The sequence below is a fragment of the Antrostomus carolinensis genome, unplaced genomic scaffold, assembly GCF_000700745.2.
Source record: "Antrostomus carolinensis isolate BGI_N321 unplaced genomic scaffold, ASM70074v2 scaffold36069, whole genome shotgun sequence".
In the NCBI taxonomy this organism is placed as follows: Eukaryota; Metazoa; Chordata; class Aves; order Caprimulgiformes; family Caprimulgidae; genus Antrostomus; species Antrostomus carolinensis.
In genome coordinates this window covers 46,973-69,641 of record NW_010339883.1, presented here as the reverse complement: position 1 = coordinate 69,641, position 22,669 = coordinate 46,973, and the positions used below count along the sequence as shown (strand labels likewise).

Genomic DNA, 22,669 nt, shown 5'->3' with positions numbered 1-22,669 from the left:
AATCAATGCACCACAAAACAGATACATGGAACACTTGCTATAAAACCTGAAACCACACCCATTTTGTCTGAAAAAGGGACAAAAGAAAAGCAAAAAAGAGGAATACAGTTGGAGGTCTGAGCTGTCTGGGGTCTCTGCAGTAAACACTGCGTGCTGTGGACAGCCACTCCTAAATGTCAGTGCTGATTTTCCAGACCAGTTCTTCAGATGGTGTTGCAAAAAAATGGAATCATGCCATTAGGCATCAGACGTAGTTTTAGGGCCCAGGATACAGTGTGGGAATCTTCCAAATTTAGAACAGAAAGAAAATATCCTGCCCTTTGTAAACAGCCAGGATGGATTGCAATGACGAATTAACAAGCTACCATACTTTCTATGCTAAAGTGAGGAATAATGGAAGTTATTCATTATTCACTTTATTTACTAATAATGATACAGTAGGTACTAATAGCAAGGGGGCATGGTAATTCAACAGATTCAGTATGAAAATACATCTCAGGCTGAGATTATGCCACATAATCTGAAGGCAACAAAAGATAATTTCTAGGTGTCAGTATTCTTCCTTAGAGGCCTCCTTTAGACTTCATTTTCAACCTTGGCCATTAAGTTGTCAAAGAATTGGGCATGGTTGCAATCTCTGGGCAAAAGAAGCTCAGGACAAGAATAGAAAGGCACTGTTAAAGAAGGGCTGCAAGTATTTTAGCAGAACTGTCTGGAAGATACACAGCACCTGTCCACTTTGAATTTAGGCTAAGCATTACTATTTGATCCTACATTTTCATGATTGCTAGATTTCACAAAACAACGTTTTAAAACAAAATGTTTAGCACATGAGTGAGTAGGAGATCTGATAGGTGTGTCAGGCACTAAAAATGCAAATGCAAACTACAGTGTCAATCTGAATTGCCATGCTAGGCCAAGCTTATTTTATTACATACATTCTGCATTCTAAGTACTAATATGTTCATAATGTAAACATTAAGCATACAGAGTTAAAATTCAAGGCCACAATATTTTTGATTGTCCCTTTTTTGTGTCTTTGGTTGGCCGAGATCAACTCGTAGTGTATAAATGCATAAGTTATATAATAATTATATAAAAAGGAAAAAATAACGTTGACTTGTATACTTCATTCTGACAAACGCACAGCGTTTGCGACTCGATAAAGAAAAACTGGCGCCCGCCTAACAAAAATACTTAGATGATTTCTGATTTTGGCAGTCAGGGGTTGTCTCTGGCTTTCTTGCTTTAACCAATAGAAAACAGACTCCCTTAATAATGATGAGGTTCTAACTGGTAACTTTTAAATATCAAACACAATTCCAGTTTTACTTTTTTTTAAAGAGATGCATATTCTAACTTCTGAATTCCTCTGCTTTTCCCTTTTTCCGCTTCTTTTACTACTAAAAAATCAAGTCTGTTCCTGCTGTAATACTGGGAATGGTATGATACTGAGCAATATGTTTCATAGGTCCAAACAAGTGTTTCTTCATAGTCCCAACGTTACAAAAGTTTCAGTCTTTTCAGTCTCTACGGGTAAAGAAATTTCTTTTCTCCCATTCTCACCACTTTGTCCTCCTCTTTCTCCTTTCTGCTTCCTCTCTCAGGTGCAGGCCTCTGATCTACAATCATACACTTGCCCTTCAGCACATTCTCATTTCCAATGTTTGGCTCAGGGTTCCTGTAATACTGTCAAGGAATCTTAAAGTTTGGGTTGTCTTCACAGTTTGAGTAGCTGGTAACACTCTGATGAATGGAAAGCATTTGATTTTAACCAAAACAATGTTGTTATATTCCAAATCAACTTCCACAATAAAACAGTCTCTTTTGTTGATATGTTTTGATTTTTTAAATACAGGTAGGTTGTTTTTCTTTTTTTTTCCCCCCTTCTTCCCCCCTCTTTTGTAATGATTCATACATTGTATGTTAGATCACTATAGACTTATCCTTATATTGCTGTAGTATAGTCCCAGTTTTGCACTAGCAAGATATCAAACTTTACACATAAGCTTATCAACTTTTTAAGACCACTAGCTTTCGTAGGTTATCCTTATCATTTCATGCTTTTACCTACAATAGTCTATTGTTGCTTGGTCCACAGAGTCGATGCCCATATACATTACATTTTAGTATCTTAATACTTCTTGAGTATCTCCTTTAAATCCCTACTACAAAGAGTCTTTTTGACATCTGTTTTTTAATGTGTTTTTTTTTCCCAGCCAAACCTTCACTTGTCTCTTTAGGCACTTTTAATTCATGTACTCCAATAGAGTTCATTGCAATTCATCAGGGACTGTATCCCAGCGAGAAGTGTCTTTGTTCACTTTTTCTGGTGTTTCCTTTTTCCCCCACTTAGTAGTAGGTGCCAAGATGAGAAGGCATATGAGCAGCTGGCAGCCTGGTATTGGGGTAGATACCTCCAGTTGGTGAATTCCAGTATGGATTAGGGGCAGCGAAAAAGCTGGACGATGTTACAGGCAAAGCAGGGGGGTGGGGAGCTACAAAGTTCATCTTCTGAGGGTGCGCATGATAGGAGCTCATGTAGGGGAGGTCTGACGGGTATTTGTACATGGACGACTCTGGGGGGTGAGGCTGGAGAGCCTGAGCGATTCCATGGAAATCAAATTTGTAGGCGTAGCGCTTACCATGAACCTTAGTCATAATATTTTTATCATAGTAGTAGCGAAGCGCACGGCTGAGTTTGTCATAGTTCATGTTAGGTTTGCTTTTCCGCTCCCCCCAGCGTCGAGCCACTTCGTCAGGATCAGTCATCTTGAACTCCCCGTTGGTGCCCTCCCAGGTGATGCAGCTGGAGTTGGAGCTGTCCGAGAGGAGCTCCAGCAGAAACTGCCATAGCTGTATCTGCCCACTCCCTGGGGGGAAAAACAAAACAGAAATGTCAGGACGAGTGACCAATAATGTCAAGACATCAGCTCTTCCAGGCTCTCACGTAGGACTCTATTAGGAAATGTCACAATGTCGGTTCCTACTTCTTAACTAGTCCCCTTTCTCCCAGCTCTGTCTCATGAAATCCTAAAGAGCAGAGATAATGGTAATGTGTCATGTTTTCCCTCATCTGAGTGGCAGAATGCCATTACATGGAGATTTAATAGTTACCTAATGTCAGTCAGCGTAGACAATTGATGGGGAAATAATACAGTGCACATTTAGAAAACTAATCTCTCAAGTTCAGGACAAACAGCTTTCACTTGCGTAACATTTTGCTTGTTCTCACAGAATTATGTTGCAACTAAATGTTCTCTGCTATGGAATAAGCCTACACAAAATGGAGAAGTTTAGAGAAAGCTGGGCTCATGCCAAACCATATCATCCCTTTGCAGCATTTGGGGAAATGCAGAACGGAAACTTATTAGCTTGCTGTTGCACTGCATAAAACCATGGGGCAAAACATTTGCAAGTTCAGTGAAAAGGTCCATAAAATATATTCTTGTCATCATTCTGTGTCAAACAAGTTTAAATGATTACTGAAATTAAGACTTAAAACATTGGTTTTTTCTCCCTCCTCTGCCAATTTAATCTTAAAAAAAAAAAAAAAAAAATTAGTCTGCTGTAAACTTCGCAGAATTGTGTTGCCCAGAGTTATGGGAACAAAATCTGACCATTTTAGGCAATTGAAAATAGATTTCAAAGGGCCTTGCCACTGATATTCATGTTAAAAGCTTAACATTTCTTATTAAAGCAGCACTGAAATGATGCAAAATACAGCTGAAGCAGCTTGCAAGGCAATCTGTTTCACAAGCACAATGTCAGCAGAAATTGCCAACCAGCTTGTATGTGCTAACTTCTAAGTACACCCAACTCTGATCAGGCACTGGTTGGGTTTCTTTTTTTTTTTCCAAACCAGATATGTGGGTATAATAAACAAGCTTTTCTTTAGAAAGGTTATAGTAGTGAATTATAATATCAAGCTAGAGTAGCATCTGAAATCCATTAGCAGTTTATACTTCAGTGCAACTGAAACCCATATTCATTCAAATGTTATTTATACAAACTGTCCTTAATGAATTTCTTCTGTTCCATTAACATGCATTAAGTAAACAAACAAACAAAAGAATCCATGGTATGAGCAAGGCATGCAAGTTTTAATACACGAAACATAACAAGAGGATTAGCCTTTGAAAATCAATAAACAGTTCAGCACTGGACAAAACAGAAATTTTTGAATAAGCAATCCAACATATGTTCTAACATAAACACTTGCCTTCCAAATGTAATATATAGTCCTATGAAAATAAATGGTTGCTGTCAATTTCCTTTTAATGAGAGAGTAATTCCACCAATTTATAAACATACAAAACATGTTAAAGCACAGGAATGACGGTGTGTAGGAATTCCATATCCAAATGTTTAAAAAGTATCCCAATCCAGACCATGTTAGTGTCTTCCACAGTAATGAAGGCTACCAAATGCATGTTTGACAAAATTGTAAAAGCTGCAGTTTACGAACAAATTAAAAGGAAGTAGGCCTCCATTTCCAGTTACGATCAGTGTCACCTGGAAATCCACTGCTTTAGACCATTTGGAAAATCCTGTTCTTAGTACTCATTTAATTGCTTTCCCATGCCATGCAAAAACCTTTAGAAAGTAAGTTAATCTAGAACTGTGCTTGATGTCACTTGGGATAAAGTGAAAGGAAATGGATCAGTATTTTGGCAATTTCATGCCTTGAAAAGCCATACAATGGTGGTAATAAGAAACATTGTTACTGCGGGTTGAGGAGACCTGCAACGTGGAACAAGGAACATTGTGCCCTGTGGCTGTTAAAGCAAGGGAAATAGGAAGTGCCATGTGCAATGTCAACCCATTGTGGCAGATTATAATGTTGATTATGGTGGTGTACAGCCACAGTGTGTCCTGCGGACTCAGAGCAGCACCAGTGAAATTTGCACAGTATTCACAATCAGTGTTATTAACTCACCAAGAAGCTTCCTTGTCTTTAGCTAAAATATGCTACAAGCCTCTGTCCACAATGTGCCCCGTTGCATTCTTTATTAAAGTGGGAGAACTTTTTTGAAGTGTTTAACCTAATTATTCTTTGCAAATAGATTATGCTTTCCTGTTTTTTTCCTATATATTTTTGCTGGTTGGGGTTATTCACCCCATAATTTTTTTATTTGTCAAAGTCAGTATGGCATTGTATGGTGGATTAACAGAATCTGGGACACATATGACACAGATCAGTAAGAGACTCATGCTCTTTTGGAGGGGTACCTGGAGGCCAGATGGGACATTTTACAGCACTTAACAAAATCCCGATGTTTAGGCAACTGAAGGGAACTCTTATTGATATGAGGTATTCAAATACCTCTAATGAGGTGTTTGACTGACTGAATGTAACCATCTACTCTGGGATGGTTTGAAGAGCTCTCTATGGAGAGCTATATTAACCACATCTCCAATGAGTATCACGGGCAGTAAGACACCTAGCTCATTCGTAGACACCCACATTAGGATACATAAGTTTATGTGTCTTAATCTGTGGTCTCAGTCCCACCCATGTGTAATTTAGAAACCTAATCCTGCAACACATCGGGTATCCTCAGCTCCCACTGAGTCATCCTGAAGAGTGGTAAAATTAGTGACATCACTTTCCACGTCTGGCATTAAAGCTGAAGTGGGGACACTAGCAGTGAAGATAAATACTCTTAAATCAGCAAAATCCCTTCTCACCTGGATTTGCAAGTCGGCTGCTGGTTGGTCCAAGAATTTGATACGGATCTACAAAATTGTGAAAGAAAGATTTTAAATCATGTAACAGTGATGTCAAATATTTTAAGTGTTACTTTTTAACCCTGTAAGGGGCAGTGTATACTGCTTGATGGGACGGCAGGTCCAACACTGGGGAAAGCAGTTCCTTTCTCTGCATTGCAGTATTTGCACGTTTTCTCTTAAAATTGGGTATGCAAGTGAATAATTGCAAGAATACACATTTGCCTTTTGTACTGTATTAGCATGCACACGCATGTATTTAGACATACTGTAAATCTGCCCCAGAAGTATTCTGATTCTTAATGAAATAAAGTAGATGGACATGCAGACACCCTTTGGTACTATCCACCTTTGCAGCATGCAGGGGCCCATGGGTGCAGACAAGTAATGGGGTGAGAGTCCCCTCTGCAAAGGACAGTGGCCTCTCTTCTTGTAAGGCCACATTTGTTTTCCTTGTGCCACTGTTAACTCCTTCTGTGCCAAAAGAGCCTCCAGAAGAGGGCTAAGAGTGCATGGTTGAAGCCAGGCAATGTGGCTGGGTCTATTCTTCGTCACTGGAGTCCAGTGAGGGGTCCCCTGTATTAACCTTTCAACGAGGGTTTTCAGAAGAGTATGCATCAGCTACACAATTTTTGTAGCACCTCAATGTTTTCCTCAAGGGATTCCCTCCAGAACTGAAAACTTATTTTGGTCTGACTTGAAGTACAAAAGCAAAAAGGGAAGGCTGTGACAGAAGTACACAAGTCAAAGCGATGGGCTGCAAGCACAGCCTGGAGCCCCTCGCTGAACGACGCTGTCGCTGGGCTGTCTTGTCTCTGGACAGCTGCTCTCAAACAGCCGCCAGTTTTACAGCCAAGAAGATAATCAGGCTACATTCCTTATACATTTAAATAATCTGTGCAGTTCACACACAGCCATTAATGGTCCTAAGGACTTACATAAATCATCAGTATATATTTTAGAGGATTCTCATGGTTGGAAGGCCAGATTAGATAAAACACTATTTGGGCAAAAAGCAGTATAATACTTCCCAGGCAGAATGCATGTGAGTTAATGAGATGCAGTCATGTGCACAGTCTTATTTAGCTATAACAAAAAAGAGAATAATGATTTGAAATCCATGTGATAAAAACAGGCTCAGAGTCTTCTGAGCTAAGAATATCCTCCAAATCTCTTTTATTTCCTATAAGCCATAACTAACTCAGAATCTCTGTAGTGCTTTCTAGCTATGTGCCCAAAACACAGTCTAATTCACAATAAGGGACTGGGTCCTACCCCATAGACTAGTTGCTTTGAAAACACAAAATATATCCATTTTGCAAAACCACTAGTCTACAAACCCATAAACTTCTACTTTCTCCGCAGTTTGTCAACAGACTAAGAATCCTTCTAATTTTCCTGATTAATTTGTTCATGCTCATTTTCCAACTGCTAGCATTTCAACTACTGTGGAGTAAATAGTCTTTTTATATCCTTACCTTCCACCTTTCTACCTAAACTGTACACAGGTAGGTTGTCTAACAGCTTTTTAACTCTGCAAGGTCATCACTGCCATTAAACGTTACTAAAAGCAGTTTTCAATGGCCATGGGAGCCTTCATCTCAGATCCAGTTGTGGAGTCAAGTCACAGATGTCTGGGGATTTAGTGGTCACAAGCTGGAGATCTCATTAGTCGTCTGAATCAGATGTTGCAATTTGCTTTTAGTTGGTAGGTGAGAGCTGTCCTTATCATGTTCAACAAATCCCACCACACCTAGGCATAATTCAAACAAAATTACACCCACCTAACTGAGGACGCTGGTCTTCTGTTTTGGGAACTGTTGAGGATGATGGCTGAGTAGCTGAAAATGGAAAAAACCATTTAGTTATTTTTCCAGTTTTGAAGATGGTTACCAAACCTGTGACAGATCACAGGCCTGGGACTCCTGCTGCTCACCACTCAATGTTGATCACAATAGGATTTAGCTTTATAAGACTACATGGTCATGGACCTGATGAAGCCCGAGTTCAAGGAAGGATGTGGCAGCCTCAGTGACACCACCCAGTATTGCCTATACACAGCTAACAGGCTTTCCAGCCAAGGCACAGGTAAAAATCCTCCAGAGCTGAACGCTGAGGTAGCTCCTATCAGTTCACTTCAGAGTCTATGCAGGCTGCATCAAATGTGCACTAGGCCCACAGGCTAGACATATGCAGATGTTTTTTACCTTTTGACTGAGGACTGGGGTGGGTGTGACTCGTCCATGCTGATCTCCTGGCTTGCTCATAAGGCAAATCTGTGAAGGAAAAATACACTGATTCATGCAGATATGGCATGAAGTGTTTACGTCCATAAGGGGGAAATTTCTAGGGAACCATTGGATTGGAAAAATTACTGAAATAGGAAAGATACTCCTTGTTACAACTTTTATAATCTTTATTGTTTCTAAAAATAACAGTACCAAGTTGCCCTCTGCATTGCTCTTTAGAGGTGCCTATTCTTGTTAGACACCTGAACTGCACTGAAACATCTGGTACAAATAGCCTACAGAGTCCATAATTTCCAAAGGCTCAGAGTACTCCCTTTGATCTCCTTCCTCAGCCCAGGACACCAAGGAATGACACACACTGCACCATCACGGACAATTTATGCTAGAGTCTTGCAGAAAAAGTCTCCCAAGAGGTCAGAACTCAGATGAAGCATAAACTGTGTACTACTCCCTCCCAGTCTCCGCATGTAACAGTATTTAAGAAGATAGACCTAGGCTGATTCATTGCACCATTCTTTGTTAGTCTGTTGCTGTCACCCCTTGAGATTGATCAAACGTTACAGGCAGAGATATATTAGATAACAAAGTCTTGGTTTTGTCTGTAGGAGATTCCTCTAAATCACTGTTGTTAAGTTTGTGTTTCCACCAGCTCTTACTGCCATCACACACTTTATTATGCTCTCCCTGTGATATTACTCCTCAAGCTTGTAAATATTTTCTTCCTCAGATGCACTTTCTGGTCTCATTCTTATCATTCAGAATCCAAACTTTTGGGATAATTAATTGCTGCACTTTGCTAATCTCACTTGTTTCTTTTCTACTAGTCATTACAAATTATTAATAACTATTTTTCCTTCACTTTTCCTTCCACACCCCAGTATCTTCACAGATATTTAGAAACATAACATGTGAGAACAGTCAACATGATTAAATGTTAAACATACGTATGTACACATATTCTATTTCTCCCAAAAAGTGGACAGTTTTTTTCCTGCTTCATCTATTTAAACATTCCTTTCTGCTTCTTGCTTGGGACAAGCTCCTTAACTTTATGCATCTAAATTTTTGTTTGTCGATTCTTTCATTTAGTCATTACTTCCATTTCATTTAAATGCTTTAGCATATAAAAATGAAGAAACTAAAATATAAAAGCTTTCTTCATAAAGTATACGTAGTAAATTCAAATGTTTGGTTTAACCTTTGAAATCTTTTGCAGTTGCCTGTGCTTTTCTACGGCTGGATTAATACATTAGCAAAAATTGCTGCCAAAATCAGACTTATGTAGCCTGCCCAGGATCTGAGGAAGGTAGTACTATGCACCTGGTAGAACTAAGTTGGTTCAGGTTATTTTGACTCTTAACAGTGCTTGTGCTTTATTTTGTTTGGAAATTAAACCAGGTAAGAATTAAAGAAACAGTCACAGACTGGCTCTGTGCAAAACAGATTTATCTCTCCCCACTTCCAAGCACTATGAGCAGAAGTACTGAATGGAAATAAAATGTAATGTGAAATTCACAACCAAATTGCCTTTAATTTATTTAGTCTGTTTGGCTTGAGGAGCAGACTGGCACTACCAGCACTGTAATCTCCTGGAATCTTACACTTCAAAAACTGTGCTTCTGCTGAGATATGCAATTTATCTTTGTATTGCATTTTAATAGATATTGCCTTTTCATCGCTGATTTCTTGAGAACTATTCCACAGTCTTGTCCTTCAGAAACTCGAAGAAAATAACATGAATTGCACAAGTGCTCATCTCTGAGCAGAATACTGCTGTGCAGGTGAATCATTGTAACATGCAGATGTCCTGACCAGATTGAGATCAACACTGCTATTAATTGTTGTTGTTAGAGACATCTCATGGCCTGAGGATGTTATCACCTGGCAAAAAAATTCAGAAGGAATCTGGTCATGTTTCCAGGTGTTTCTGAGTTCTGCCTGAGCAGAGTGGGTGGGACAGGGCTCAGCTTTGGGCTGCTTGCATGCATCTTGTCCAGTCCTGTCTTGCCTGGCCAGATCTCTACCTCCATGGCAGCCTTGTCAGGGAGATTCTGATAACATAAGGAACCTATTTCCCCCCCTCTTTCCATTCCCTGCCCAGAAAGACTACAGACTTTAGGGGAAAAAGACTTATAGGGGGAAAAAGATCACATAGAAGGTATGTGCTTGTCATTCGGCTGTGCAACTCTTCTTAAAATCTTCCCTCTCCCTCTCCCTCTCCCTCTCCCTCTTTCTATTTCTGCATCTCCCAATTATTAGACACCTGTACACTGAGAGGGCAATGTGATGTTGTGTGCTCGTACTCAGTGGCATTTGCAGCCTTAAAATATATTTGGTTCAAATTTAGTACTGTGAGAAAACTGCCCTTTTAACTCAACACATCATAAGATGGTTTTCTGACTACACCCTCTCCATTAAAGGAAAAATCCACTTATCAGCCTTTCTTGAAATAGCACAAAATTCCAACTTCATTCTTAGTTCAGTATTGTGCCTTGATAAACATGTTGCTATCCTAGATAAGCAGATCTGTTCTTATTCATGAGATATTAGTACAACATGTCCTTATCTTGGACAGATCTTTGATGGGAATGCTCCTGTTTGATGACACATGTAGACAAACCCGTATTAGGTTTTCCTGAGCTCCTGATAGCTTCATTGTATTACTTTCAGTTTGCTGAAACCTCATGTTGTGTTGTAAAGATGACTGAAGAAATATGCCTTTGTCATTGCAGCTCATTACAAGCCCTGTTCATTTCCTATTTTCTATTGTAGTGCCTTAACAATGGCAATGCTTAATTACTTTCTCCAGACTTGCATCCCAAGATTTGGCTAATTCCCATTTAACATTACTCCCTCCCCTCATTTTTGACCTTTTTCATGTTATCAAGTGATTGTCCCTGGGGTCTGCTATTGCTCTCACATGAAGGACACTTTGTTATGAAAAAGCTTCTTCGCAGTCTAGTTGAAATGTGACATTTAACTAAAGGGAAAGCCATGGAATAAGGAATAAGTCAACAAAATAGTTTCTTGAGAGAAATCTGAATTTCTGCAAAAAATTTTTTTGTTTCCTTTCTGAATGAAAATTCTGACTTTAAAGATGTTTGTCAACTTTCAATTGTAAAAGATATAATAAAATAATACTTTGAAAATCACTTGATAGTTTGCTGTAGGAAACGTTTAGTTAGGATACAACAGTTTACACAGAAGAATAGAAACGTCCCCATATCAAAACTACAACTCCAACAAGGAATTGTGTCAACACAAGAAGATGCTTTTAATGTTGACATAAAGGACTCTGTTTTGTAAGTGTCATTGAAATGTGATTTGGATAAAAATGCTGAAATGAATGACTTCACCATGTCTGATATGTGGGTTTTTTTGAACATTTCACTTCAGAGAAAACTAGCCCATCAAGTCAGGATGAAACAAATATTGAAATCATAAGAATTTCTCATGGGATAAAAAAATCCAGTTTTTGTTCAAGTCCAGTGGAAACACATGCATAAAATAATCATGGGATAAAAAAATCCAGTTTTTGTTCAACAGTGGAAACACATGCATAAAATAGTATTATTTCACAGCAGACTCATTCCAGTCTTTGCCTGAAATCTTCTCAATTGGCATGGTTATTTCCTGTAGGACACCCAGGTCCCTCTGGTCTTATATTACATGTTCATTTTTGTTGGAAACTACTAAGAGCTTCAGGCATCCCAGTTTACACTGCATAGTTGGTCACTGTCTCTATAGCTATGCCTTGTCTTCTCATCCATATTCATGACCAGATTCTTCTGTGCCATTCAAAGGTCCTGGGTGCTGCTATAACTTGTGACCGCAAGGGCCACAGTCTGCTTTAATGTTTCATGAAGATGTCTAACATTTTTTTAAATACCCTTTCTTCTAATACAAAGACTAAGCAGGTACTGTGACAGTCTTTATTTTGATAATTATATCATGTTTCCTCAACACTAGACCCAGAGCTGAACAATTTCAAACTTTTGTATCTTTCAATGTGCTCGAAAGACTTTCCATAGTCCCACAGCTTGCTCTAGGTGCCTTCTAATTCTGCGAATAGAATGATTCACAGGAATGATTCACACAGAATTCCGTACAAGGCCACATTGCTGATTTATTTAATGGCACAGTCAGATTTCTCATATGATCCTCCACTTTGTTTCTTAATTTGTTTACTTTCTTTTTTTCACTTTGGCCAGCAACTAGAACAGTGGCTTTCATTGTGCCATAAATAAAGATGCCTATTTTAAGTTCTTCTTTTATGAGTGAAGAGGGTTAATTTGAAATCAGTAAGATAGGCAAATAACTTGTGTCTTATACTGCGTTTATCTACTTGTATTTTCAGCTGTTAACATATTGCCAGTTCATTGATCTCTAATACGGCTCTGGGCACCTGTACAGGAATCTTTTAGAGGAATCTCTGGCTTTAAGTAATAACAAAATTGTATGTCATCTCTAAGTTTTATACCAAATTTTACTGTCTCCTTTTCCAATTATTAGTAACTACCGACCACGGCAGAGAATGCTAAAGCACCCATGACTTAACATGTCCATTATTTAGTCTTTTAAACAGGTTGGTTGGCCAGTTCTTGGGCTATTAAACTATTTCATTTCTTATGATATGCTGATTTAAGTTTCACTGTAAATCGTTGTGGGGCACTTTGATAAAAGTCTTATGAAAGCCAAATGCCAAATGTATGCATTGGATCAGTGGATTCCTTTCTATTCATTACAGTATTGTTACAGGCAAACAAATCTAGCAGAAAAGTTTGTTTTCCTAGAAACTGAGCAGAGTGGTCTGGTAGCTGTTTCCTTGTCTATCTTTTTTAATTATCAGTTAACAAATCTGCAGATGTGTACCTACATGTATACAAGTCTATATGAAATAGTTACTTGTGCATATTCTCCTGGATTATACACGGACCATTTAGAACGAGTCCAGAGGAGGCCACCAGGATGATCCGAGGGCTGGAGCACCTCTCCTATGAGGACAGGCTGAGAGAGTTGGGGCTGTTCAGCCTGGAAAAGAGAAGGCTCCGGGGAGATCTTATAGCGGCCTTCCAGTACCTGAAGGGGCCTACGAGAAAGCTGGGGAGGGACTTTTCATAAGGGCAGTTAATGACAGAACAAGGGGAAATGGGTTTAAGCTGAAAGAGGGAAGGTTTAGATTAGATATTAGGAAGAAATTCTTCACTGTGAGGGTGGTCAGACACTGGAACAGGTTGCCCAGAGAAGCTCTGGATGCCCCCTCTCTGAAAATGTTTAAGGCCAGGCTGGATGAGGCTTTGAGCAACCTGGTCTAGTGGAAGGTGTCCCTACTGATGGCAGGGGGGTTGGAAGTAGATGATCATTAAGGGCTCTTCCAACCCTAACCATTCTATGATTCTATGATTCTATACCATAAAGCATTGATAAAAGATAGGTAAACTATTTGCTATCCAAAGGCCCCTTTGTTTTTAATGAGAGAATGTGTCTTTCCACAAGAGCTCAGTCAATTCAAGTGTATGTCCCTTTGAAATACTTGGATGTATGCCTCTAGCTCAGTAATGGATTTCCATAAAATTTAGTATTTTGCTGCAACTCCTCTTGATGTCTCACAGTACTTTGTGCTTATTACTAGAAAAGCAAATGTCCAGGTTGGGCATTTTTCCAGCATCTTTAGTGGTGAAGGGTGATGTAAAGAAAACTTTTAGTTTCACAGCAATGTCCTCATCTTCTTTAATTATTCCCTTTAGCCTTTCACAAACCAGCACACACAGAATATTTCCATGGGCTTCAAACTTTTGAGCAATAAGAACTTTCTTATGTTTTGATTTTACTTATTTAGTCTCAAACTTATAATCAGATGTTATGGGGTTTATCTGCCTCAAACATAAATAAAAAGTAGATAGCAGGAGGTACATGTATCCTGCACTTTTGGAGTACTTTTTCCCAATAAACTTCAATTAGCATTATAAAAGAGGATATTCTTGCCTCATTTTACAGACAGACTGCTGAAGCACACTGAAAAGTGACTGCTGAGACAATGCAACAAAACCAGTGAATACAGCTCTGGTCCTTACACTGCTCTATTTAATCATGTCACTCTACGCAATGATATATGCACACACATATATATATAAAAAATATATGTATATAATTTGTGTGTGTGTATTCAAAATATAGCCTCATATTTACTAAAAGAGAGTTGAAGGAGAAAAAGAACAAGCTACTTCAAGAGATGAAATGAGTAAGATTACAGCATGCAAAAGGTGGTCACTGTTCATACCTGGCCTGGTTGTAATTCTTTGTGTTGCTTCTGGATAAACTGATGTATTTGGAAAGATAAAAGTGGCACCTCCTAAGGAGAAAGAAGAAGACATAGCACCTAAAGATTCATTTTCACAAGCCCTATGTCCACTGATTTTTTCTCTCTTGTAGTGTGTCTGAACGAAGACTACGAACAACTATTTTCTATCTTTGGGCTGTTATATATAAAAGTTAATTCCGATAGCCTTTTCACCTGTGTAAATCCAGTCAAATTACTGGATAAAAGTCTGCAAAATCTGTGTTAAGAGAGGAGAGAGTCAAGTTCAGGAAATCCCTCCCAACTTCCCCACAATCACCTCCACCTGGGCAGGTGGTTTCATATCTTCTGAAATAAAACTTTTTTGCCTTCTCTTCATTAGTGCATGCACCTCCCAAACAGGTTTATATTTTCAACAGGGACTGTAGGCCTGGGCTAAAGCTTATTGGTGTTTGTGAGAATCTTCTCACAGACTTTGTTTGGCTTTGGGTCAGACCCTCAGAAATCTCATTCTCTTTCATAGAGTGACAAAAAAGAAAAATATTGAGCTTGATATAGAAAATGGTATCTCACTTATCTCTGAATTGCTACATCCACAGACTTCTAATGACCATCTCTATGAACACAAAACGGCTCATGAGGATTCGTGAAACTACTGCTGACTTCAAGAAGATAGTGTTTCTGACTTTGTTGGGGTCCTTTGAAAATCCCACTCCAAAGTTCTTACGCCACAAGAAGAACAAATTTTTCTTATGTCAATGATCAGCATGATATTATTCACACTCCCAATGACAGAAATGCAGACAATCTCATTTTGGTGCAATTAATTTCAAAATATCATTGTCAGTGCACACATACAGAAAAAGATAACACATAGAATTGTTGAACAACACTTGGATAATTCAATGGGGAAACTGCTTGGCAAATTAGAATCTGGAAAGTTCAAGATGGAAAAGACCATCAAGTCCATCTATTTTTAAAAAAGAGCTTAAGGCTTATTCCAAACCCATTAAAGTCAATGGAAAATTTTTTGTTGCTTTTGGTGGGATTTGCAGCAGGCCTACACAGTAGGACCTTATGTCAAGTGGCAAACATCTAACCTCAGGGAGAGATCTTCTAACCTAGTTAATTTTGCTAGGAAATTTGTTCCTATTTATCACAGTGAAAAACTAAATGAAATATGAAAAAGGTACTGCAATGCAAGGTTTGTTTTGTTGGGTTTTTTTTTTCCCTTTTGCATTATCCTTTGTATTATCTTTTTCATTTCTTAAAAAGAATTGTTATTTCTGGTCACTGTAGGTAACTAACACCCTCAGGCATGATCATGCAATGTTCCAAACATCTCTAATCAGAATGTATACCATACTGTATGTACAATTCCATGCCATCCTCTGTTGCACAACTGCTAGATCAAGACAAAATTTATTCTGAATTATTTTCATAAATATTTTAAGTCACTTCCTGAAAGACAGATGCTTTTGAGGCATGTATTGTATTGTTCTTCTACCTACACAATACTTTTTTGGGCTAAACTGACAGAAGGGTGAATATTAACAAAAATAATTTTACATTCAGATCAGTCTTAGTGGAAATTACAACATCAAACTTAGTGGATTTTCCAGCTTAAGTCCCATATAGCTGACAAATGAGATGAGCTAACTCCCTAAAGAGCAATTTTATTGAAATATACAATATATACTGCATGGGAGGGGAAAAAGTCCCCATTCACCAGAGCCCACAGCACTTAGGCAAGCGCTGAAGCACTTTTGAGCTCCACCAACTTCTAGGGATTAGCAGAGAAGATCTGACAGTACAATGAGACAGAATGAGAAAACAGTCCTCAGAGACAAAGGCCCCAAGCCTGCAGTTTATCATGTATCAGGGACCCCGTTCTCTTGTAGGACACAGAAATTACCAGAAAGGAGACCATTTTTTAACATCTGGCCTACATGATCTCACCTTTTTTCTGTGTGTCTGTGCATAAAACTCACACACAGAGCAAGGAGAGGATAGGCTTGTCTCCCTTCTGTTTTACCATTTCCATTTTTAGCAAGAAACCCATAAAAAGGAACCCTGTGCTTTTAGAAGATGACCTACAGCAATGGGAGCAGTGCCAGCATTACCTGTGTTTCTAGCATGCATTAACCGTGGAGAGTTTTGTAAGGCTTTATCAACATCATCTGAAGTCAAATGTGGAAGAGGAGCTACAAAACAAAACAAAAAGCAACACCAAAATGAAAAAAAATTGTGAATTATCTTTTTAAACCATATTTTCCCATGACAGGATTGCCTGAATGTGAGTCTACCGACAGTCAGTTTCAGTCTGCAGTTTATAGGGAGGTGTGCATACTACAGCTTAAACTAGAGCATCCATTTTATCAACATTACGAATGCATAGTATTTCTGACTGATTATTAACAGTGTGCGTGTGGAGAAGACTGCACCGCACTGGTGTTGCAATGCTTGTTGTTTTTTTCTTTAAAAAAACATGTTCACTTTAACTTATTTACACTGAGGCAAGCCTGCAAAATTTCTTCAAGCTTAGATGAAAACCATCAAACCAAGAATTCACTAGTCCTTTCTTTCCTTTCTTCTTCTGAAATGCTAGCCATGCACTATAAGTAATTTGCATTTGGACTTCAGGAACTATTCCTTTTTTCTATTAATTTACGGAACTTTTATTAAATTCAGTTAAATCTTCCTGATCCTATTCAGAGTAGAGAAAACTGCTCTCAGTGCTTAGAATCATGCCTGGAATTCACAATATGAATCAATGTTTGCACTCTCATTTAGCATTCTCATTGTTAAAATGGAAAGAAATGAGTATGTGACCAGAAAAAACATTAGCACTGAATCCCATATGACTTTCTTCCTACAGTAGGCTGACGAATATGCTGGGTTTTAATTTGATTTTTCTCTGAGATGGACATGTAGAAATATTACCTAACTCTTTTCTTCGATAAACATGAGTGAAAGCCAACTGAAATTAATGGGAATCTTTCCACCAAACTCAAGAGGCTTTGGATCAGGCTCTCTCCTATGTCCTTTGGAAGAGCAACATTTGCAACAGGCATCTGAAAACCCAGCTGAGTTTATCCACAACCTTAAATCTAAGACTGATATCAACCACAAATTCACTGAAGCCACTATCACAATGACAGAAAACTAGCTTACTCTCTCTGAGGTAGTGTAGGTGTGACAGGAGGATATCTGCATTATAGCTTGGGGTGAGTCTCTGGAAGTCATCTTTGGTCATTTTACACAGCTCCTTCCCATCAATGTTCTGGAACAACAAGATGTCCACATCTGGGAGACCGTACTCCTTCACCGCCCATTCCAGCCACTGGCGTACATGGTCTGTGCTCCATAACGTAGGATCTGTTGGTATCACAAAGCATAAAATTAGGCAGAGAGCGGAGAGTGTTGATGCACTGAATCAGTACAAAATAAATGTAGGCCACAGTCAGACTGGAGAGACCTTAATTCCTTGTTTACTGACTGCTGGACGCATATGAGAAATTAGTTTGGCTTGTTGAGTGCAAAGGAGAATGTCTATGAAAAACTATTAGAGAAGAGCTGTGAGCTCCGATTATTAACAACAAACCCTCTGCTGTTGAGCAACTTCTCACATTTAGTTCTTTTCTCTTGTTATTTTTATGCATTATTATCCACAGATTAACATAGGCTCCTGTCTTCATGCAGAGAGTATTCTTCAGAGAAGTATTTTAGAGAGCCCACTAACAGCACTGTGACTTGTATCTGAACAATTTTCAAAGCTCTCTGTTGAATTTGTATCTTTATTCAAGTGACATTTCCACTCAAGTCAGAAGCACTGTTTCTTGGGCATAGGCCAAGTAAGCACTCACAGATTTGGCTTGTTATTCCATAAACTAGAGTGGGTCATATAAAAATATTCTGCACTTCCTTTCCTAGACTGCTGTGTTGTACTGGTGTATATTGCTACACCTGCCTGGGTTTTTACTTACTACCTGGAGTGCTGGCAAAACCATCTGGGGAAAAGAACAAGAACTATTCCAGATTTTTAGAGAAAACTAAGGCCAAATATCTTGTCTTTTTGAAAGAATCTTTGATTTTAACTTAAACGTCTTTTTTGGCTCTAAACTCCTCCTTTTTTATTTCTACTAAACATTCTACTAAAGATAAGAATAAAACTAAGGGGAATCAAACCCCTCAAGAGTTTGTGCCTTTTAACCTAAAAGGCTCTGTGATATCCTGAAGACTGAGAAAGGAGCACATAGAAGTCAAATGGCTGTATTCTGTCACATAAATGTCTGTGGAAGAGCTGGGACTTGAGTGACAGCCTAAATAGCTTTTCTGTGGCTTAATTCACTGCCATCCCCTCTCTTTTGACTGTTGTTCAGGCTGGTTTGAAAGAGGGGGGGGTTTCTGGGCTTGGAACGATTCAGAGTCTGTCATGCTCTTGCTCACTCCCAGTCCTTCACCCACCAGTGCCTCTCCTTTTCTGATGCTTCTTTTGGCATTCTAAGCCCTTGCAAGTCAGAATATTTAATCTTCTGGAGCTTCAGAGGGTTTCTCTGTTCTCTGAAGTGGACGAAAAACACTGATAAGAACCCCTGCATCTAGTACACAATATGTAGCAATCTAGAGAGATGCAAGTCTGGTTGCTAAACCTAGAGTCTGGATGAGTTTACCAAAACATTTTGATTATGCCTATAATTTTTAAATGCTGAAATGCTTTAAATGCTTAAATGTTAACACAGTTGGAAATGTGAATTTTGCTTTTTTTATTCCTAAACATTGCCACCTGAGCTGCACACTGCCTATGTGGTAGTCAAACAAAACCAATGGATTTTTACCCATACATTTCTTCTAGGGACCTCAAAAAAGCAAGGCTGTGAATGTGACCATCTTGTTCCTTCAATGTCACTCAAATCCACCTCAAAACACACCTCCAGGAATACACTGAGAAAAAAAGATCTTGCTGAGCTAAACATGCTAAAGATTATTTAAAAATTGAAAAAAGGTGCCAATCACCAAGAAGATAAATGTTTTAGAAGAACATTCAAATGTCAGGAATTTCAGTGTGGTCTGCCTACAGTTAGGCAGAACACTTCATTACTCAGTGCACCACTCTTCTGTGCTTCAGAACAGAGCTGTCAATACCATTGCAGAGGATACTGCAACATATTTGTCCACACATATCTTGACAAATAACTGAAATAATCACAGCTTGCAAAATTGGCCGCAGTCAGTACTCTTGCATATCTTAGCAACTGAAAAACTGTAAGAATATTAAGCAACATGGCAGTCGCAGAAATGTTTCAGATAGGTACATCTCTGCTGGAGAGGAACTAGCAGAAAAACATTCCCTTCTGGTTGCAGGTGTTGTGTGTATGCTGTGTATATCCAGTGGTTTATGAACACCCACATATGTCATGATGGTCTAATGCTTTGACTTCAGAAACATGCACTCTAATTATTTTGCAAACTGAGGCAACAAACTTTCCAGTTGAGGTTTGTTTGGAGGACAAAGCCAACAGGAGTGAATGCCTTCTTGTTCAATTAACTGCTGAATCCCACAACCAAGCTTGCCAAGGCTAACTAAGAATTTCTCAACTGTGCTCTTACATTGCAGTGGAGTTGTCAGTTTGCTTATTAAAATGTTTTACATCACCCAAACTCAGGGGATAATCTAGATAAATGTTTTTTGATCATTGTTTGATTTCAAAAAAGGTATTGTGGTTTTAGTATGCTGAGGGCCAGACTGCATTTAGTATTTGGAAGGATATCATGCGGTGAAGTGATACTTTCTCTCTCCCATTCACTCTGCACCCAGCTAGTCCGTGGTGTTAGGAAATGGAAGTGCTTCTTCCTTTTGCCCACTTTAGGATGAAATACTTCAAAGGGAGCTAGAGAAGTCAGGTAAGATCTGAGTGCCTATAACCAGCCAGTTCTGCTGCTGAAATGGGACGAACAGTTTGAGGAGATGGCTTCACTATGTTTGTCAGCTCATTCTCTTAATAACCCTGGAAAATTACTGTTCTTTTCTTCCTGATCACCTGTATCAGATTGCCACTTTTCTCTAAATCTTCTTAAATAATGTTAGTAGACTCAGGGGAAACACATTTTTTTTCTTGAAACTTTTGTGTAGAGGGTCTAACCTGCTGGCACAATGACTCTTCGTTCATTGGTAGTCATATTTGGGGGTGGAACATGCTTCTCTTCCATGTAGTTTCCATAGTTCATCGCAACATTGTCTGAGCCACTAACCATTTTCCCTCCTTTTGCCATGCTGCAGTCATCAGGAGAATTCCTAGACAGAGAAGAGAGGTGTGCTTCTGTTATTGTTCCAGTCCCTACTAATATCTTCAGCAAAGAATCACACTGAATGAAATGGAAAAAACAAGATTCAAGCACCAGGGTTGGACTGTCACTGGAAAACTCAGTACCTACCACCCCGATACCTTCAGTTGCCACAGAAAAAATGACCAGCTTCAATTGATCACTTATTTATTTTTATTTTCAAAGGATCAGGCTTTTAAATATCGCCAAATACATAAACACTAACTATTTATTGCCAGAGACTGGGCTAGAATGGAGGCTTGTTCATAAGCTTGCTGAACTTGATGGCTGCAAGTTAACTGCACTTCTCTCTCAAAACATCTCACGGACAACTCAGCAAACACAGAGATGCACTTAACATAAATTTTCTGAGGAAAAACTATTATTAGTTGTCACTGTCCAAGCCTTGAACAAGACTTGTCCAAGGCTTGGACAGCTTCCCATCTCCACTGCTGTCATTGTTTCATGTGGGCCACACTCAGTTGCACTTTATTGTCAGGCAATGTAGACACACTTATACGTATGGCTTACAGAAAAGGAACATTTGCCAAAGCCATGATTCAAAATACCACACACATGACTGGGAAAGCCTTTCAGTTCCTGACTAGCACAGTCTCCATGGCACTGTAGTCAAGAAATGGAAATCTGCAGAGGATCTGCAACCAGACACCTCTTTAATTTTGGCTTTGCTTTCTGAATAGAGTCTTTAGGTTTAACATCCCACAGGGGGTTCCCCAATGGCATTTTAATTGCATCACGGTTTTCTTTCTGGCAGATTCAGCCATATTTGTCCCTTAATTTAATGTCTACAACGTGTTTCATCAGAGAGAGAAAAATCGTTACAAAAATCAAAATAAAGAACAGAACCACAGGGGATACCTTTAAATGTAAAGAGGCTGCTTGGCAAGGGAAGGATGGTGTTAGCTGAGTTTTGGCTTCCTAGATACTACATTATTAACAAGCTTTCTTTTAGTCCTGCCATTTAACTCCTGAAATTGTATTATGGTCTTACTAAATAAGCAGCAAGTCAGGATGTGATGCTTCATTTCGGTTCCTTCCAAACCAACTCATTTGCAGTCCAGAGAACTGAGAGATCCTCCAAGTCCCAGACGCCTGAAAGCGTGTTTCAGGATCTGTCCCCTGCTCCCCAAAATGTGTTTCATCCAGAGCCTCTTGCTCTCCCCAGCTTGGAAATCTTAGATCTTGCTGCAAGCGTTGGGCAGCAATGTCACTGTAAGCCCACCAGTGGTCAGAATACAGGTGCTTTCTCAGAAGAGTTTTGCTATTGTTTGAGGACAAAAGAGGAAAAATAATACACAGTTTGGACCACTGTCTGTTCAACATAGGTCATAAGGATGCTGCAGATATTTTATCCAATGCCCAAGTGACTTGGTTGAGTCAACTCCTCAGCACTACCATGGGTCAGGAACTAAAGCAGTTATAATTCTCACGTGTGTTTTAAAAAATAAAGAGCACTCGGAAAGCTGAAAAGATTTGGTATACATCTTAAATACTAAAAATACATTTTAATTATATCAGGTTTTTTCCTATGCAGTGTTACTACTAATTTTAGCTCGTTGTGTTAATGTATATATTAAAAAAAATAACTGCTGATGGCTTCCAATTTAAAAATAAAATATATCACAGAAACCATTCAATGGGTACTGTCATCTCGTTTAGGAGAAGGAACAGGGCCTTGAATGTTGCCTGGGAAATGTTAGCTTCACATACCTTTTTCAGGTATAAAATATCTTGGGTGCCGCTTAACATATTACATATGAAATCTGCCTCATGTAAAGGTCCTACAATTGCTTTGTCAGCCACAGGACTGAATAATAACCACAAGGGAAGAAATAGTCAACGCATGGTCTTGCCTGTCATTGAGTGGTGGTGAATTTAGCCTTTCTTCTCAGAACCAGAACACTTGGGCATTATTCTCTCAGCTTTAACTTTTCTATCCAATTACATACGTCTAAATATAATTCTGGGATGCAGCTTATTTCTGTTGAAATAGAGCTAAGCAAAACAAAGTAACTTCTTCTTTCAGCCGTAAACATGTGGAAAAGAG

The 22,669-nt window shown here is 38.9% G+C and overlaps 1 protein-coding gene across 3 annotated transcripts in view; it reads right to left on the bottom strand.

Moving 5' to 3' along the window:
• Nucleotides 1-483: 483 nt before the first annotated feature.
• Nucleotides 484-22,669, bottom strand: part of ERG (ETS transcription factor ERG) — a 65,197-nt gene continuing 43,011 nt past the window's right edge. The window contains exons 3-10 of one of the 3 annotated variants that reach the window (XM_010176005.2): nucleotides 20,421-20,572; nucleotides 17,452-17,655; nucleotides 16,401-16,481; nucleotides 14,260-14,331; nucleotides 7,938-8,006; nucleotides 7,515-7,571; nucleotides 5,692-5,739; nucleotides 484-2,873 (exon numbers count right to left, since the gene is read on the bottom strand). In XM_010176005.2, coding sequence (XP_010174307.1) covers nucleotides 2,353-2,873; nucleotides 5,692-5,739; nucleotides 7,515-7,571; nucleotides 7,938-8,006; nucleotides 14,260-14,331; nucleotides 16,401-16,481; nucleotides 17,452-17,655; nucleotides 20,421-20,572 — 1,204 coding nt within the window. In that variant the 3' untranslated portion in view covers nucleotides 484-2,352. The remainder of the gene's footprint in view (nucleotides 2,874-5,691; nucleotides 5,740-7,514; nucleotides 7,572-7,937; nucleotides 8,007-14,259; nucleotides 14,332-16,400; nucleotides 16,482-17,451; nucleotides 17,656-20,420; nucleotides 20,573-22,669) is intronic. The other 2 variants (XM_010176006.2, XM_010176007.2) reach the window with 2 other exon arrangements.